Source organism: Colletotrichum graminicola (assembly GCF_000149035.1).
Source record: "Colletotrichum graminicola M1.001 genomic scaffold supercont1.77, whole genome shotgun sequence".
NCBI classification, from domain to species: Eukaryota; Fungi; Ascomycota; class Sordariomycetes; order Glomerellales; family Glomerellaceae; genus Colletotrichum; species Colletotrichum graminicola.
In genome coordinates this window covers 108,605-127,180 of record NW_007361081.1, presented here as the reverse complement: position 1 = coordinate 127,180, position 18,576 = coordinate 108,605, and the positions used below count along the sequence as shown (strand labels likewise).

Sequence of the window (18,576 nt, the reverse complement as noted above, 5' to 3'; positions counted from 1 at the left end):
TCGCCATTTATATACGGGAACCTGATCGCAGCATTCTAGTGACGAATCCAAGTGTGACTTCCCATTCACTAGCCATAGCCAGTTCGGTATCATCACTGAAATTAGTGAATCGTATCGATTCATGTAAAGTTGATTACAGTTCCAAGTCAGTTCTAGGCAATACGCGGCCCTGTTCGGAAGCATTTAGCAAGACAAAAGCCATGGTTGCATGAGATGCCCAACGAAGGAACTTGATAAGAGCAATGGTTGTCTTGCAGTTTGTCGTTTCAGCTGTCACTTACAACACACCGATTGGGGATTCAGTGTCCCACATTGAAACCAAGACCAACCTGTCTCCCTCCCATGGCTGTCGCCCATGGGAAACTTGGAAGTTATCCACAAACAGTAGGTCGCCCTCTTCCATTACCAGGTTGATTTCCTCTTTATCAATCACTTCGATTAATTTGTCGAGGAGTTGGCGGGGAATCGGTGTCTCGCCTCCATAGATGCATGGGATATCTGAAGAGTTTAGTTCCAGACATAACTGACAGTCGACTAACGACTTACATGTCATCCCATAACGGCCAATTTACGGAGGATCAAGAGCACCAATGTCTCTAGTGATACCATGCCGACCCACAAAGCCCATTGAGCCACACAGGCCTACCGCTGTGCGGTGCTCTTCTGAGTCCTATTCGCCCCCTGCAGTCAGTAAATGCCCTTGAAACAACGTATTTTACTGTGGCGATATGCAAATACAGCTTACCAGGAATGTGCTGCGTCAATTCGAGGCTCCCATCGTCTTTCCATTTGAAGTCTGGCGTCAGTTTTCTCACTTGCTGCTCAACTTTCTGTCTCGTCGTCGCCTCGTCGTCACCTGGCAATAACTCCTGTCCGAAGCTGTGCTCACCGGCCCAGTTGAATGGATTCACTTTGGCCTCATCTCCGGGGGCACGGAAGACCATTTTCATGCCCAACCCCCGCTTGTGAATCTCTTCCACGAGCTCGGGAATCTCCGATTCAACCTTCTCGAAGACGTTGGCGCTATGCGCTATAGGAGTTGCGCCGCCTATATTGCCACACTATTAGCACAATTAGCGCCTAGCACAGTTGGCGCACTGAATCGGATATTAATTCGTTTGGAAACTTGGCTTTAGGCGCCTTCTTCACACAGTAGAAGTGGATGTTCGAGGGAAATCGGGTATACCTGGAGTACTAGACATGGCGTATAAGCTATCGATTGAGTATCCTGGTTTCTGGTGTCTCTTTACCATATTGTGCCGGTAGAATCGAGTGCTGGGGGATCCTTCGTTGGCGGTCCACACATTACCGGCAAGCGCTGTTCGCTTACCAGCAAGGCCGATTTGCACATGAGGGTGTGAGCCTCGCGCCTGCTCAGCTGCACCAACAAGTTGGGAAAAGGTCTCCGCAGAAGGATGTCCGGCGCCACGAATCAGTACCGCACCGTGTTTTTCCAGGAGCTCCTGTAACTTTCTCGACTCTCCAAGAGCGCGGAGTGCCGTTGCAGTCTGGGGAACCGGTGTAGGATCGATGTTTCCATCTCCCTGCTTTACCTGCAAGCCGTAAGGCAGAGCACGGCCAAAGTAATCCCTGGCACCAGGTACCTCAAAAGCCTCAAATCCGACTGCTATTTTGTCGAGACCTTTTGAACATGGAATATTTGAATGAAAGGGTCTCTCGACATTGCTGTAGGCTTTACCTGAGTTGCTGCATTTATGTTCTTGCTTCTGTTCTATTGCGTTTTCCTGCGTAAGTTCTTCGACATAATCCAGAAGGATGTGTAAAGGAACCCTAGCTAATGAGCATTCTAGAGGTTTCGGCTAGCAATGCTATCACCTTTTCTTCCTACATCCTGGTTGCGTCCGGGACAGAATCAGCAACTTGGAAGCTTCGTGGGGTTGCCATGGCTGGCGCTGTTTTCGCAGTGGGCATTCACACCATTGCGCCTCGCATAGCCAGGGGCATTCAAGATACCCTTTCAGCGGTGAAGTTGTTCACACTCCTCTTCGTCGTTTGCTGTCGATTTGCTGCTCTTGCAGGGAATATCAGAGTGGAAAGACCCAACAACTTCACAAATTCTTTTGTAGGTACCTCAAATAGCGGATACAACAATGTTATATTCTCTTTCCAGGGCTACGACAATGTGAACGCTGTAGGTCTACAATTCATTAGTGCAAAGTCCTAGGGTCTCACTGATGTGGTATGTATAGGTGTTATCCGAAGTCCGCAATCCAAAAAGACGCTTAAAATTGCTTTGCCTCTCTCAATGAGCATCATTACTGTACTGTATCTGTTGGCAAATGTTGCATACGTAAGTCAAACTTCCCGTGCGAGCATAGGAGAGCCAAGTTTAACCTACTCAAAGTTTGCTGCCGTGTCCAAGGATGATTTCATTGCCGCAAAGGTTACCGTTGCCGCAACCCTATTCGAGAACATCTTTGGTAAATCAGCTGGGACCAGAGTTCTTCCTGCATTGGTAGCGGTCTCAGCTCTTGGACATCTTCTGGGAGTTGCCTTTACTATCCGTTAGTTATGTCCATGTAACAGCTTACTGCTGAATTCCTGTATGGTTACAAACCACAACTCATCATAATAGCTCGGCTCTTGCAGGAACTTGCAAAAGACGGAGTCCTGCCGTTCTCGAACTTATTCATGGAGAACAGACCGTTCCGCACACCTATTTATGCCCTACTCCTTCATCTTGGCGTGACAATTCTCTTTACTTGCGCTCCTCCGGCCGGGGACGCCTTCAACTTTATCGTCAGTTTATCCAGTTATCCGACCACTGTGTTATTAACCGCAATCACAATCGGACTGGTAAAGCTGCGCTTCACCGATCGGGAGAACTTTCAGTCCCCACTTCGCGCGCCTTGGATACTGATAGCAATCTACCTTGTGGCAAATATAGTGAGTTTCCTGGCTTGAATACTAAGAAACACCGAGATGGATCACTGACAACTGCTTATAGTTCCTCATCGTCATGCCATTCGTCCGGCCACCGAATGGTAAGGGCAGCACCTCACTTCCCTACTGGCTGACATCCGTAGTTGCTTTGGCAATTCTGTCGCTGGGCATCGTGTACTATACTCTACGGTTCGTGGTTGTGCCTAGACTCTTTGGATACAGTCATCAGGAGATTCAGCAAAAACTTAGCGACGGGTCTAAAGTCACCAGGTTTCAGAGAGTTAAGAGATAAGTCAGTATACGAGTGGTCGTTCACGACTGCAACTCTGGGATTTTGCAAACAACTTGCTAAGCTTCAATGTTGATACAAAGTACAATCCAATAACATTCTTATTTTCGTATAAACTCATCATCTTGAGTGATTACCGTGACTGTTGAAAAGATTGATTCAACAAGCCGATGTGTTCAGAATTTGGACTTCCCACGAACTGGAGCTCCGTCATGCACGCAGACGAACCATGGCAGTACTGCATAGCTAACGGAACGGCATAGTTTGTAGCAGCTGAGTTGAAGTTGTCAGGTTGTCAAAATGTTACTGACAACTGCCAGCTATCATGATTGGATAACTCCCCGTGATCCTGAGTTGATGCAGCTAAGCCTAAACAACGACGTGCAAATAATACAACCTAAAAGTAAAACAAAAATAAAACAAAAACGCCAGGCAAAAGTCCAAGTGGGAGTGGAGATCCAGGCCACTAAATGTACACGGTATTCAGCTTGCCAACAGACAGTTCGTTGCAAGGATACGACTCGCAGTAACAGACGGGGAAATGAGACGGGAGAAACAAACAAGGACTGCAGATGACATCAACGAGGGTTCTCGGCTATGCACCGAGCACTCGGGACAAGGTCTGGGTGGAGTCTGCAGTTTTTCGCGGGTGGAATCGGCATTTTCATAGTCCACGATAATCAGTTATCGCTTCGTGACTGGGGTCGCGATAACATCGGACATTGCAATGGACTGAAAAGATGGATAGGTATAAGCGCCAGGACGGGAGGGGATATCTCACTGCAAACACCCAAACATTTTGGGCGACTCCAGCTAAACGTAACTATGGGGTATGTCATAGTCGCACCAGACATAGTGAAAACAAAAACTCCTGGCCAAAGGTCGAGAATTGGCGACGCGCCACTCAAAAGGCCGACAGGCCGACTCCGAGAAAAGTCTAAAACAGAACCTGCGGGGACTGTGCTTAAGGGGTCTACCTACTAGGGTCATCGTATCCGTAGAACGTGGGAGATGCCCGAGCGATGCACAAACAAGTGGCTCCTCAACCGTTCAAGCCCATCCACAGCATAGGTGTATCCCAGCTTGTAATACGGATGGTGTACAAGCCATCCAAGGTGCCTCCCAGCGCTAAAGCGCGAAAGACCGAGAACTCCTCCAACGCTGGAGCACAATTCAAGCTAGGTCAGCGTCGTCACGTTACACTACTGCACCCGGGCTATGCCGATTGCCCCCCCCCGCAATATCGGTCGACATCACCCCACAATCGACAGATTGGGACGATGGCGGCGCCAAGCCCAATTGGGTCTGTTGCTGAGCGTGGTGCCATGTTGGTGTCACACTGACCTGTGGCCGCGACTCCCGCTTTGCCCCCTGCGGGGATTCTTGTACACGCTCAATGGTCAGTCCTCCTCGAGCTTGGAGATGGCTGTGCCAGCCATGTCTTGCCCCTTGGGGGAGGGGGAGACCTGTTGGGGTCGAGAGAGGGCGTTATATGAATACATTACTGCTGCTGCCGCCTCTTCCCCAACGCCTCCTCTTAGCCCGAGTGATGGATTTATCCCTTGCGTTTCAACCCACAAAATAACGAGAGATACAAATCCCGATTTCACCCCCGACTATTATTCAAACGCCAACATATACAATGTTCCGAGAAGCCTCACGGAGCTTTTCCACCCACATGCCCTCAAGCTACTTCCTGCAAACTCCCCGCCGACTCGCCATGAGGTGGTACGTCCTAAATCCGAGCCGAGCGATCCTCCTCGGAGCCCCGAGTCTGGGGCAACAACAAGAGTAGACCAGCTGGGACTGACAAGTATGGCATAACAGGATCCCACCCACAGTTGCTGTCGTAGCTGTTGGCTACGGCTTGAACGCCTACCGCGAGGGCATGGTTCAACGTCGCCTCGCCAACACCGCCGCCGCCGAGAAGCAGGCCATCGAAGACCGCAAGAGAGCGGCCATGTTGATGGACGCTTACGGCGACCGTTCGAGCCTCGAGGCGCTCGAGAAGGCCGTACAAGTCTACGAGTCGCAGAATTAGGCGTGGCCGGTCAAGCATACCTTTTATCCACATCATACACATCATCGTAACATCGTAACACATCTATCAACACCGAGGAATGGACACAATGCATCGCAACGGCGTTATACAGGGGCCACGGGGATTATCAGGCCTCAGGGATTGTTTTAGGTACACATGCGCACATGGCGGGCGCTGATGCTTGTGTTTTTCAACGGGCAGGGTATGGCGTTAGAGGGCGACCACGATCATTGATATCTGGCACGCATCATCATGGATAGTTCTATCCAGTGGGCCTGGGTACAGTTCAGATATTTGAAAATGACTTCACTTTGTTACAGAAACACAATAAAAATCAAACCCTTCAAAGCCCCAATCTCAAATCACTTCGTGTCCTGTGCATAGCTATTAGCAAACGACACAAGAAAGGGTCTTACCCCAGCCGTGCGCCATACCCCTCCCCGCACGCGTCTCGTGACGCATGGGGTGGTTGGTGGCGTTGACGTTGTTGGGAATAGTTCCATTACCGGACTCATTCCATCACATTGGCCACCCAGGCTCTCAGCTCTTTGAGTGCATGATTGTCTTTTCCCTAAGATTTTATAGCACAAACAATTCTCGAGGCGCCACGCAGTATGGATATTACCATTCTCACGCTCCAAGGGGGCGTCTGACTTACCAATTGTCAAAAGGCCAATATCACAGCGAGATACCAGCATGGGGGGGGGGGGGGCACTCGTCGCGGTACGTTCTAGCCTGTAACCTAAGATCACCAGCGAAACTAAGTTAGGGTAGCCCACCGCCGCTTCCGCTCGTGGCAAAAACATTGGCGTTAACGACCGTTTGGGTTCTGCGCCTCCGAGACAACTCGTCTGGAAATTCTCGCCACTATTCCAACTGCGCAGCAAGTATCGTACTGAAGACAATGAAAACGCGAGCCTATCTGCAGCAGTTTGGCTCGTTGGACCACTTCAGGTCTTGGTCGGGGCGGCTATTCTCATGGACTTTTATACTATTCTAGTGATAAAAACAAACTAGTATTCCTAAGCTGACAGACACCGGGCCACTGTTGGGATCGATCAAAGCCATTCCCGTGTTATTTCTATACGCGCACTCTAAACTCTTGAACAACACCAACGCATTGCATCAAATCAAAAGAACAATTGGTTCTGGTAGAGGCGAACTTCATTTCCAATCTTCGGACCGAAAGGTTGCGAGTCGCCTTCGCACTCTGTTCCATCCTCTGGTAGCGAACCATTCTGAAAGTAGGTATGTATATACTCTCTGGTACACTTGGAGGGTGCAGCAAGTGAAGTATGCTTTAAAACAGACACGTTAGCATTCGATGCTGACTGGCTAGTTTATTGACATTCTTTCCAGTCATCCAAGATAACTTACGCCGTATGATTTCTGCACCAAGACAGTTGACCCAGTGAAACCAGCAGAGTTGTTGCGTGCGCTTATGAGCGGTGTGACGTTGTCTGCCTGGTTGGCGATGAACAGTATGGGGTGGCTTGTCTTGCCCTCGAAAGGTCCTGGTTTTGCTTTAGTAAACTAAATCACACAATGCTCTTTCCCGGGAGTCCTTGGCTTACCATCAAATCGCCAAAAAGGCCGAGTTGTTCGCCGGTTGCATGTCATCTGGTACGGTACGCTGACTGCTCCCGTAGCGGGACTGAGTTCTAAGATGGTGTCTACTTCTCGCCGTACGTCTTCGAGAGTCAGATTATGCACTGCAGGGTGGTCAGCACACATGATAACCGGGAAAGCATCATCTGTGGCTTCAATTATTTGCGGCAGTGGCTCTAAAGGAGAAATCGGTTGCGATGAGCACCCTAGGGTCGGAGAAGGCTTGCTGGGGTTGTAGTGCTCGTAAAATGGCCGTCCATTTTCTCCTTCAAGAGCTGCAATAATCTTGGAAAAGCTCTCAAACTGGTGTTGTGGCTGATACAACGCGGAGTAGAGGAGACGCATGACCTTCGAGTAAGTCACCAACATTGGAACTTCAGGCCCTTTCTCTTCGTCTGCCGACACGATAATAGGATGTGTCTTCAGCCTAACGAGTAACTTGCTAAATCTTTCCATGATAGCCTCTGATGTGGGGCCATGGAACGCGCACTTGTCGGGCCCGGCCTGGGAACAAAAGTCGTAAAAGGCAAAAAGAACTTTGTCTGTGTCGCGAACGAAGTTGAGGTGGGCCGAATTGAACCACTCCCTGTAGTCAACATTTCCATCGCTGACCAGCCGTTCCACTTTGTCGGGATACATGGCCGCAAAGACGCCGCCTAGGATTGTGCCGTAGCTGAAGCCCCAGTACTTGAGCTTGTCGTAGCCTGTCTGATGAACAATCTCGAGCATGTCTCTGGCAGTAGGAGTGGTGCCAGTGTGTTCTAAGATACCGGATTCTTTCATGGCTTTCTCGCAAGCCTGCGAGTATGCGGCGGCCCTTGTGAAAAGCTCCCCGAGTATACCTTCATGAGATTCCAGGATGCCTGGATCTTGCAAATTCCAGCTCTGTCTTTGTTGAGGTGAGTTCCAGCATTCGATTCTTGGTATAGACGCGCCGACTGCCAATACACGGTCAAACAATGTAGGACTCGGAGAAATGAATAATCGGACTTACCACCCCGTGGGTCGAAACTGATAAGGTCCTACGTTTCCTCAGCATTCGCAAGGGATCAGCTCCCAAAACTGGAATGTTGTTTATCAGACTTACATGGTTTGTGCCGACAATTTCTTGTAGCATTTTCCCATGGTCCCTCAGAGACCAGATCCCCGAGCCACCGGGGCCCTTCCCTCAAACATCAGTACTGAAAACGACGGCTTATGTTGATGCTGTTGCTTACACCAGGGTTGAAGATGACTGGTCCTCTGTAATCGGACGTATTTGTGGCTCGGATTCGAGCGATTGCAAGAACAACCCTGTGGTCATCCGATGGCATTTTCCAGTCCATGGGCACCTACGAAAGAGCTGTTAGCCCTGGTCGTCTCGTGCGTACGGGCCTTTAGACACCAACATCTAGTCTGGCGCAATCATAACCCCCGTCCTCGAAACAATTGTGCCACTCCAGGGTTCTACTTGGTTTAATCTGGAAATATTTTCAGTATTCAATCTTTTGAAAATTCAAAAGTTTATTCGTACAGTAGACCAAGTCCAATCAGTAGTAGAAAGACGCTGTTCGAGAACATATCTGTGTCCAAATGGGAACCAGGGTGTAGATAAGAGGCTCCCTCCCCTGATGAGCGCCGTCAGTGCAAATACCGACAAAGCAGCGATGACAGCCGTTCGGCTATTGGCTCTCGGGCCTTTGAGCTCTAAACTGCCTGGCGATTGCTTGCTGGCCATGTTGACTTCGTGAACGAGGTATTTGGTGTTTTCGTTGGGCCAGGCAAGGAGTGAAAGCAAAGGAAATGTTAAGCAGCCCAAAACAGCCCCAGGACCCCACACACATTTTGGACCAGCTGATTCAATCTGCAGCGGCCCAAAGGCGGCAGGATCACCGACTCGTGGCCAGAAACATACTGCGTATTGGAAATCTGGAACATGCTGACTTTATTGGGTTTAGCGTATACTTTGTTCGTTTAGGCTATACCCTGACTAGTATAAAATGATAGCAGATAAGCGGTGAAGGAACCCAACACCGTTGTCCTATCACTTTCCATCTGATTATCAGTCAGTGGTGTTGCAAGACAATGATCTCAAACCCCAGATCGCCCGGTTGAGCTGGTCAGGTTCCATCGCGCCGGGCGGGTCCACCCATATGGAGAAGCGTGCCTCCGGGTGCCGCTGGGCCGCCGCTGAGGTGGGGAGGACGAAGACGGTCCGTTGCCCGTTGCATCACACGCAGGTTTGGGTTACTTGCGCTCCCCCGATGCAGTCTCTCCTTCACGACATCCCCTCAGCCATCGCTGCTGTCCTACAACAAGGCATTCATATTAACCCTCTTGAGTTGCACTCCCGCATTTATGAGCTTTCCAACCCGCTAGGCGCAAGCGTCACGATCCTAGATGCACCACAAGAGTAGGCACAAAGTGCTTCTATCTACGCACAGCTATTGGCAATCCCGATCACGGAAGTTACAAGTGCTTTTGGAAAGAGTCGACATATCCAGCATGTAGAGCAGCAGAGGCAGATGTTGCGTACGTGGCAGTCGCGGCACGAGACACCCACTACGGCATCATGTACTTTCTGTCTTGAGTCCAGGAACTGGAAGTGCCATTCCCTGAGCAACTTTCACCTTCCTGCGACATGGAAATCGGTGCTTCCTCTCTCCCTGTTTGCGAATTGGCCTTGCATAGGTAGGTAGGTATGCAGTGATAATCTGGCACGTGGCTGCTTGGTGCTGGAACTCCAAGTTGGCATGAGCCTGCCTGCCGTTGAGGCTCTAGACATGACCCTGATATCATCTTCCCATAATCGTACCACCACAAGGGGCAGCAACACTTTATCAAAGTAAAGACACCATATGCCAGCCCATTTACTCATCCACGCTGCTCGCGTAGTCGATATGTTGCAGACTCGGGCAGACGACCAACACATCTCCTCAATCCGTAGCTAGTAGCTACGCAAGATGGCGAGAAGCGGTGCTTTAGCTACTTGCGTTGACGATGATTTTTGACTTTTCCACGCAGTCACATCCGAACCTGCTCTTGCGTTGAGGAACAGTAACCTCAAGCCGCTCTCAGAGTCGGGTGAAAGCCTCGATTCCCAACGGTCCTTCCAACATTGTCCATGTTCACACACGCAGGAGAGACGAACTTAACTACCGTCTTTCTCCGCTCTATTTCAATCTCATCCCTTCACATCCTCAATTACTCTTCTCACATCACACAGACAGAACCATACGCACCTTCTCATACAACCAACATCGGTGACGGCCTCGCTCTGGTCGATCACCTAATGAGTAGTTCACATTGCTAAATTTTCGAATGTTACCCTTCAGTCTCGATTTTATAAACAGAGAAACTGACAATAGTACAATCTAGATCTATGGTGATTATGCGGCGTCTTCTTGACCTCGCGAACGAGATTGTTGTAGCTGATATCACCGCTGAGCGATGACTGATGGCGTGACTTCTCCGCTGGCTTTCTGTTCTTCCTATTTTCTGTCACGCGTTTCGCGGCGGGCTTCATAGTGGACTATGTGGCCAAGGTCGGTGGTATTAATATGGGCTAACGGTTGGCGATAGGTATGTTCACCATATCAAAACCCATTAATAGCTCAGCCTTCACCTCAGTTTACGCTGTTGTCAGAGAAAGGCTAAGAAAAGCATGTCTGATCCATAGAAAAAAAAGCAAAAGACGAAATTTCATGATTTCTGCTCGCAATTTGGTTCCGCGCTTCTATGCGCGGGCTTTGCAATGCTCTTGAAGAGATGCTCTAGCTTTAGCAGCAAACAGCCCTTCATTCTCAACACTGCCTGTCGCGCCAGCATCTAATTACTTCTTGGCAGGAACATATGTTTGTTCCCCTCGGCCCCTTTTATACACTTGTTGACGTATGCCAAGTGTACTCCGTACTAGATCACCAATGCGATAAGCCACTGCTGTATCTAAGTTCAATGCATGGAGATATTTTAGACTATTCTTTGTGCTTGTGTCTGGATCACCGAGCTCCATTAAGCCACACAATTGATACCAGCCCTAGCTGAAATGAGAACATCCAAGTAGAAAAGGCACTAGGAAGATACCTATATTGGTGCCACCTTCAATGCGCAATTGGGCGTCTGAGCCTAGTTCCACTTGTATAGTTCATGCATTAACATGGGTAGCTGCAGTGAGGTAAGATCCATAGTAAAATCTACAGTGGAAAGACCGGCCAAGCATATTCACAACATTCAGCCTCCAGCTTCTGTGTCTTGTCTTTCCCCTCGGTAAGTATCGCATAATGATCCAAAACGCCGAGTTGGCTTAATCGGCAGGGTATTATTTGCTATTGTCAATGAGGTAGTTTCAATTCGCGTTAAAACCATGTCCCATGAGATCGGACTTTAATACTAGTCGAGTGGCGTTGCACGGTCTTCCACCCCTTTTACCACATCGCAGTCTACCACCAACCTTACCTTTAGGCTCGTCGCCGAGCCTCCGTGAGTTGCCTAGATCGACGGACGTGAGCTTTTCTTGGCTCAGGCCAGGGTTTCCAAGCTATACCGCTGCCTCGTCATCCAAGCTTGAGTAAGATCGGGCCAGATGCACGTCGGCCAAGTCGTCGGAAAGGGGTATGTGATGAACCAGGAGTCCTAATAGTCAAAGCCATGCTTTTTTTTTATATAAATACTCACTCGTGTGCCCATCATCAAACATACTCCTATTTCATTATCACTCTCACCTTCAAGATCACAGTCAGGTTCAATAATCTCTCTCTTCAGCTCCATATCTTTCTATTCTTTTCCAACGCAAATCTTGTGCAGTCCCAATCGACAAAATGCATATTCCTACCATCGGTCAAGTTGCCACAATCGGCCTGGTTTTCATTGCGGCTACTGCTCTTGCTGTACCCATCGTTGAGCCGCGTGAGACCGATATCGTCGAGGTGATTGATTGGACTTCCACCCCTTGAGAGACACTGGCTAACTGCTTTTAGAACTCTGCCGACCTTGTTGTAAGCTCGTTTTCTAATCACCCCAGTCTTGAATATCCATGTAGTTCGTGTCATCTTGAGAGTATATTAGCTAATATTTTATGTGAAAGGCCCGCGGTGAGGGCATCTCGGTAAGTTTTATATCTTTGTGAAGATACCCCGAATTCAAGCTAACAACCTCTCTAGGCCATTGCCAACTCTGTCCATGCCCTCGAGCAACGCACGAGCAAGAAGAAGTGCAAGCGTAACAAGAAGGGAAAATGCGACGATTCCGACTCCGACGATGACTACAAGAAGAACAAGAAGTGCAAACGCACCAAGAAGGGGAAATGTATCGATTCCGACTCCGACGACGACGACAAGAAGAACAAGAGCAAGAACTGCAAGCGCAACAAGAAGGGCAATTGCATTGACTCGGATGACGACAAGAACAACGGTGGCAAGGCCGACGACAAGAACAACGGTGGCAAGGCCGATGACAAGAACAACGGTGGCAAGGCCGATGACAAGAACAACGGTGGCAAGGCCGACGACAAGAACAACGGTTACTAGTGAACCATCGCCTTTCGGCCAAGTATCCGTATTAAGGGGTTTACTTGTCGACTTCGAAATTGGTGGCAAGTCCTTTTGAGACTATGAGTTTGAACAAGATGTGAGCTGTGTTCTATGTCGAATATTAGTCCTCGCTACACTGGTCTGCGATGCCATCCCCATTTGCGATGAGTTCGCACTTGGATATACTACCTTTCACCTGTACAATAACTTACTACAATCACATATTTCTCAAGTCTACATTGACTTTCAAACTGAGGCACTTCTGCCACGTCCATTCTTCATAAACACCACTGCAGCTGACTCCTATAAAGGGCATTTAAACTTCCGACTTCGTGGATGAATAAATGCTACCCAACAGCCCTAAAAGCACTTTGACACTTGCCCTCTGACGGCCTTTTCGACACCGAATTTCTGACTCAGGACAACCCAAGATCCAGTAACCACCAACTTTCTGAATGCGTTGGAGTCGGCGTTATCGCCAAACGCCCTTTCAAGCCAGACTTTTGCGTCAGTCCAATCCACAAAGCCCAAGTTGTTCACCGACGTCTCGGTCACTAGGTTCATAAAAAGTAGATGAAGAGGGCCCCCGTAAGGCCACTTCACAGGGGCTGAATAAATGTGCTTCCGCCTCTCGTAAATCTCTTGCGTTATAAAAGGCCTTCCAGCCTCCTTGAGAATCCACTTCTCGATCAGGGCCTGACGGGCCGAGCTAAGGTCTTTCCACCACATACTCGACCCAGTTCCCTCCGCCTGACCTTCTGCCTCATTGAACCCGACTTTAAGACTAGGCGGCAGGTAGTTGACATACTCAACCAAGTGATGGTCCAAGAAGGGGGTCCGGGCTTCAATGCTGTGTGCCATCTCCGTACGGTCGCCCAGACTCGTCAAGATCATGTTGGCAAGCGTGCCTCGAGTATAGATATAAAGCGACGAATGCAACGGATGCCACTTTTCCTTAATGTTGTTGTGGACCTCGGAAGACATGGTCCGAGCGACAACCTCTCTCATGTCAGGCTCTCCGTAAGTCTCTCGAACCCAAGGCGCATATAGACTCCAGTCCGGTTGCCACTTCAGAGCGTTTTGGGCTATGTCTATGTGTGGAGATGACGGGGCTGTCTTGTCCCACCGATGGTCAAACATCCCAACTGTGTTAAACATGTTCTTGATGTCTTCAGCCACCTCTTTTTGCATACTCTGACGCATGCTGTCGTTGTTTGATAAAGGAGAATTGGGCCATGCATAGTCTGACTCCAAGAGAAAGTCTTGAAATAAAAATGGATAACCGGCAAACAGCTCATCCGCACCTTCACCGGTAAGGACAACCGGAATTCCATTTTGCCTAGGTAATGTGGAAAGACAGAACTTCCCTACAAGGTTGAGGTCGAAGTGATGGTGTTCAAGGTGATAGACACTGTCGGCAAAGTTCTTCGCCAGCTCTTCTTCGTTCATGTCTTTCTTAAGGATTTGGACTCCGAGCCAGGTCGCTGTGCGCTCAGCAATATCTAACGTTTGCTTGGTTAGCAGGTCTGATAATGTGAAGTTGCGAACTCGGGTTTTAGTGCACTATATAGCAAGAACTTACCCGATTCGTTGAATCCTGAACCCTCAGGGAATTGAATGCTGAAACAACAAATCCGTTTTGTGGCATCCTGATTGCCTAGCTTAACTCCCTCTTCACGCACTAGCTTGGTCACAATACCAGCAACAACTGAGGAATCAATGCCACCAGATAAATAGATCCCCACAGGTACGTCGGCCCGAAGCCGAATTCTCACAGCTTCAACCAGACGTCTCCTGACTTCTTGAATCATCTCATCTACAGTTCGCGTCTCCACCTGGCGCTGTCCTGGTGTCAGTAAAGTGACAAATCATCTCATCTGCTGTTGCACACCTTGTCTTTGTACTGCGGGTCCCAGTACTGGCGGTGCTTAATCTCGTCGTCTTGAGATATCTCCATCCACGTTCCGGGATTTAACTTCCACACGTCCCTGAACACTGTGTTCTCGGCTTGTAGAGAAGCGCCGCTGATAAGGCCTTCGACATTCCACTGGGGTTTCCAGCCCAGAGGTAGAAATGCTTTGACTTCTGAGGTTAGAAGCAAACGTTTCTCCTCGTCCTCCCCGTTGCCAATAATGGTCCAGAACATGGGTTTGATACCAAAGCGATCCCGTGCCACGATTACTCGCCCATCATTTTCATCGAATATAATGAACGAGAACTCGCCCCGGAGGTGTCTGAAGAACTCAGGGGCCCCGTAAATCTTGTAGAGGGCAACTAGGACTTCACTATCGCTGTGGCCTTTGAACTCGTATCCTTGGTCACGAACACAACGCTGACGAATGGCGTCGTGGTCGTAAATCTCGCCGTTGACAACTGCGTGGATTTTCCCATCGTCACTGTGGATGGGCTGTACACCATGGGATGTCAAGTCATTGATAGCAAGACGTCGGTGTCCCAGACCTAGGAATGTACTTGTCAGATGAACGGACGGATGTCCATGGCCAATAGTTGCTTACCAATGCTTCCGTCGTCGGAGATCCAGATACCCTCAGCGTCTGGGCCCCTGTGGGCAATTTTGGAAAGACTCTCCGCCAGTTTATTGTGCAGATCAATGCGATTCTGCGGGTTGCTTGGCTCCTCAACGTGAAGGCAAGGCTGTTCGTTCGCCGCATTCGGGCGACCACCCCGTCGGAGCTTAACGATGGCCGTAATTCCGCACATGGCTATATGCCGCAACGAGTTGTAGCTGTGAAATCAAACTAAAGGATGAATGGTGTTTGCTACAATTCAGCTTGTTGTTGATCTCGATGAAGTAGACCATACGTTTTCGGGCTGTTCGGCAATCGTGGTGCGGGCAGGTCGTTTAAGGTTTGACAGCAGACCGTGTAATACACAGTTCACGCACAAATTCTACCGCGGTGACGATTGAAGATCCAAGGGTAACATAGGGCCGCTTAGTCACGTTCGGTTTCAGCATCATCTTGAAGCCAAGTACTACGATATTCCGATCAGCCTAGTTGGAGACAGGTACGACCTCAGACTTGGCTAATACCAACTGCATCCTCGATATCACTTTATAGTGGCCCGGAATAGTTGGCGGCGAGCCCGGATGCACAGCAACGTGTTCACGTGAAAGTACCACAAGTAAGGTGTCAATCCGTTTTGCCACTGACTGACTGAGCTTGCGAGGTAGAGGATACTTCCCGAGGTCTGATCCTCTTGTAGCTCGAGTTGGCCCTTAAGACAGCCGCTCAGAGGCGGGCAGCGCTTCACTCAGATCAACCCCATCAACCAACTTCGTCAACCAACCCGTCAACTTTACAAATAGCTTCACTTCAACCAACTAACCTCAAGGCCAAAGTTAGATTAGTTGGTTAACTCATGTGGAGTTAAATTATCTATATGTTCTGAAGCTAAAAATTCATTCTAAAGCTGAATATTACCTCCACTATATCCTTCCTTGTGATGTTATTCTTAGTGTTTATGTGGATATATAGGTGGATACTCTGCCATAAGTTATAGCCTCTGTTGCCCTCCCCCTATTAGACATTTTATTCTTATAATAGGGTGATAACAGGGCTGCCGCGATGGGCCGCGATGGGCTACAATAGGCTACGATAGGCTACCGCAATAGGCTACCGCAATAGGCTACCGCAATAGGCTACCGCAATAGGCTATCTTTATACACTATAGGGATAGCATCATAGGCCCCAGGGTATTCAACTGTAAACAACTATAGGAAAAAAGGCATTCAACCAACCAACCAACTATAGGAATAGTTTCAAATCAACCAATCAACTTCAAGGCCAAACTTGGGTTGGTTGCTCTGAATGAAGCGCTGGAGGCGGGCCGTCACACCAAAGCGTGAAGCAAGTCATTGTTGTACATCATTCGGTAGAGTCGGACAACTCAACTGTAAGTTTAACGACATTTCAGCCAAGTATTATGTACTATAGGGTAAACGGAACCTTGAAGATAGGTAATACCAATACGCAGCAAACACCTCTTGCGCCTCACAGTTGAATCAAATCCGTTGCAGTACCATTTCTCGCTATTTAAATATGCCACTCTATGTTAACCTCCGCACGCCACTTGGAGTTCCCGGTGTTGCCAACCCATCGACAGCACTTACTTCCGTATATGGAGGAGGCATCTCTGCGCTACTAGACTGTGGTGGAGCTTGCCGCCTGGAACTCGTACTTGGTCCATTGGGCGACACTGGTGTAGGTGGAGCAATTTCCGGCTTTGGTTGGATAGGACACTGGGCCCCTCGTTCCGTCAGCATTTCAACGAGTTCCTGGCTTTGAAGTAGTCGCGCCAGCGTCAGTGGCTTGACATTGCCCATCTTGTTGACATCCGCGCCGTGAGCCAGTAACTTCTGCACCAAGGCTTGGTTTTCCAATTGAAGAGCCTCAATAAGAGGTGTTCTGCCCTTGTTGTCGGCCGCATTTGCGTCGGCGCCGTGTGTCAGGAGGAGTTTTGCATCCTCAGTCCGCCCCATGTTTATAGCGTAAAGGAGGAATGTGTCGTCTTTAAGCTTCTTGTTCGGATTCCCCCCATGCGTCAGGAATATTCGAAGAAGCTCAGTGTTACCCAGCGTGATGACCAGGCTCATTATGGACTCACCCCAACTGTCAGCCTCATTAGGGTTGGCCCCTCGTTGTAGAAGCGCCCGCGAAAGGTCAACCTTGGTGGTATCCTCCATGTCCTTATTTTGCAATATCGTCCAGAGAACTCCCTTGCCCATCAGGCCCGTGGCGTTAGGATCGGCCCCTCTGACTAAAAGCATCTTGACAAGATCGTACTTCTTCTTGTGCAACGCGGAGATGATCATACTGCTGCCAGTCAGGTCCGTCGCGTTGGGGTCCGCACCGTGCTCCAGGAGAAAGGAGACGATGTCCATACGGTTCTGCCCTAGAGCCATGTGAAGTGGGGGCTGGCCAGAGAGGTCACGAGCGTTCATGTCGGCACCGAACTCCTGGAGAAGCTTCATATGTGGAAGACTCCCAGCCTGAACCGCGTGTGTGAAGATGGTGCGTCCACTGATGGCGCTAGTGTTGGCATCGCATCCCCAGGACAAGAACAGCCTGATCATCTCCAGCTGGTCGCTATTAGCAACCTCAACGAAGAATGGCTGTCCAGACCAGGAACGCTCCTTGGTGTCTGCGCCATTTGTCATGAGCAACTCGGCAATGGGGACGAAGCCACACTCGGCGGCGTGGAACAGAGGAGGCTTCTTCTTCCCAGTACACGAGTCTTTGGTCGAGTGGTCGGCTCCAGAACGTATAAGGAACTCGACGGCTTCAATTTGGTTGGCACGAATGGCGCATATGAGCGGCGTGTACCCTTCGTCGTTCTGGCCGTTGATGTTGACTCCTTGCGTGATGAAGCCTTTGAGATGCCCCACGTCACCGCTTTTGGCTGCCTGGCACATGGCGATGACCATCGGCTCTGGTTTAGCTCGTAAGCCGGCCGTCATTGCCTTGAAAGAGCTCGAAATTGACGAGAAGAATTGGCCAGTGGCTTTGCTTTTTCCCTTGCCTGTGTTGCCTGGTGCGTAGTCTGGTGGTTTCGCATCTGTTGGGATGTCCTCGAGCTCTCTTGGAGTTGCTGCACTGGAATCGACCGAGCTGCCGGGTTCTTCTGTGACTTGGAGAATGTTGCTGCGAGCGAGAACGATCTGTGATGTTTCTACAGCCGTCTCCAGTAATCGATGTCCGTCCGGTGCTGAGAGCCTTGAGTCCTGCTGGGTGACCGTGGGCCTCGGGATCTTCAGCGACTTGTTTATACGCGAGACTAGTTGCTTTCGGAAACTCACATCTGAACCACCCGGATGTACTGTGTGAAGAGACGAGTGTTTGCCATGTGGTAGCTCTCATATTTCAAGATCACGTCTGGATTGAGGCCCGTCACATTGCCTGGGTCGAGTCTACGGATCTGCTTATTCACAACTGCCGCTGCATCTGCGCATGGTTGAACCGAAATGGCTAGGGCATTTCGCAGGCCAGGAGAGATAGCTGACGCGTTTTCCAGACATCTCCGGAGTCGTTCCGTAGTATGTCCGAACTGCTCGAGCTTTGCTGAGAAGGAGATCAAGTGCTGAGCTTCAATGCTCCCGGGATCGATGGCTTTGAGCAGGCTATCCAGCTCGGCCGATGTGGAGACGACTCGATGGGAGATGTCGTCGCAGTTTGACGTTACTGCCGCGGAGGAGAAGCCAACCATTG

At 49.6% G+C, this 18,576-nt stretch overlaps 6 protein-coding genes across 6 annotated transcripts; 2 read left to right on the top strand and 4 right to left on the bottom strand.

The window, feature by feature from the left end:
- Positions 1-7: 7 nt before the first annotated feature.
- On the bottom strand, positions 8-1,253 carry GLRG_11210 (taurine catabolism dioxygenase TauD/TfdA; the record flags this gene model as incomplete). Its single annotated transcript, XM_008101895.1, has 5 exons — positions 8-95; positions 282-498; positions 746-1,061; positions 1,150-1,194; positions 1,251-1,253. The coding sequence occupies 5 exons, from the start codon at positions 1,251-1,253 to the stop codon at positions 8-10; spliced, it is 669 nt and encodes a 222-aa protein (XP_008100086.1).
- A 3,618-nt stretch (positions 1,254-4,871) lies between these two features.
- Positions 4,872-5,234, top strand: GLRG_11209 (uncharacterized protein; the record flags this gene model as incomplete). Its single annotated transcript, XM_008101894.1, has 2 exons — positions 4,872-4,921; positions 5,021-5,234. 2 exons carry the CDS (start codon positions 4,872-4,874, stop codon positions 5,232-5,234), a joined length of 264 nt encoding a protein of 87 aa, XP_008100085.1.
- Positions 5,235-6,364: 1,130 nt separating this feature from the next.
- On the bottom strand, positions 6,365-8,559 carry GLRG_11208 (uncharacterized protein; the record flags this gene model as incomplete). The annotated part of the gene is made up of 8 exons (XM_008101893.1): positions 6,365-6,532; positions 6,612-6,748; positions 6,809-7,780; positions 7,837-7,864; positions 7,930-8,004; positions 8,060-8,173; positions 8,231-8,302; positions 8,356-8,559. 8 exons carry the CDS (start codon positions 8,557-8,559, stop codon positions 6,365-6,367), a joined length of 1,770 nt encoding a protein of 589 aa, XP_008100084.1.
- A 3,079-nt stretch (positions 8,560-11,638) lies between these two features.
- GLRG_11207 (uncharacterized protein) lies at positions 11,639-12,346 on the top strand (the record flags this gene model as incomplete). Its single annotated transcript, XM_008101892.1, has 4 exons — positions 11,639-11,746; positions 11,798-11,815; positions 11,905-11,925; positions 11,981-12,346. 4 exons carry the CDS (start codon positions 11,639-11,641, stop codon positions 12,344-12,346), a joined length of 513 nt encoding a protein of 170 aa, XP_008100083.1.
- A 363-nt stretch (positions 12,347-12,709) lies between these two features.
- Positions 12,710-15,070, bottom strand: GLRG_11206 (asparagine synthase; the record flags this gene model as incomplete). The annotated part of the gene is made up of 4 exons (XM_008101891.1): positions 12,710-13,851; positions 13,932-14,190; positions 14,241-14,809; positions 14,866-15,070. 4 exons carry the CDS (start codon positions 15,068-15,070, stop codon positions 12,710-12,712), a joined length of 2,175 nt encoding a protein of 724 aa, XP_008100082.1.
- Positions 15,071-16,418: 1,348 nt separating this feature from the next.
- Positions 16,419-18,574, bottom strand: GLRG_11205 (uncharacterized protein; the record flags this gene model as incomplete). The annotated part of the gene is made up of 2 exons (XM_008101890.1): positions 16,419-18,111; positions 18,168-18,574. 2 exons carry the CDS (start codon positions 18,572-18,574, stop codon positions 16,419-16,421), a joined length of 2,100 nt encoding a protein of 699 aa, XP_008100081.1.
- Positions 18,575-18,576: the final 2 nt, after the last annotated feature.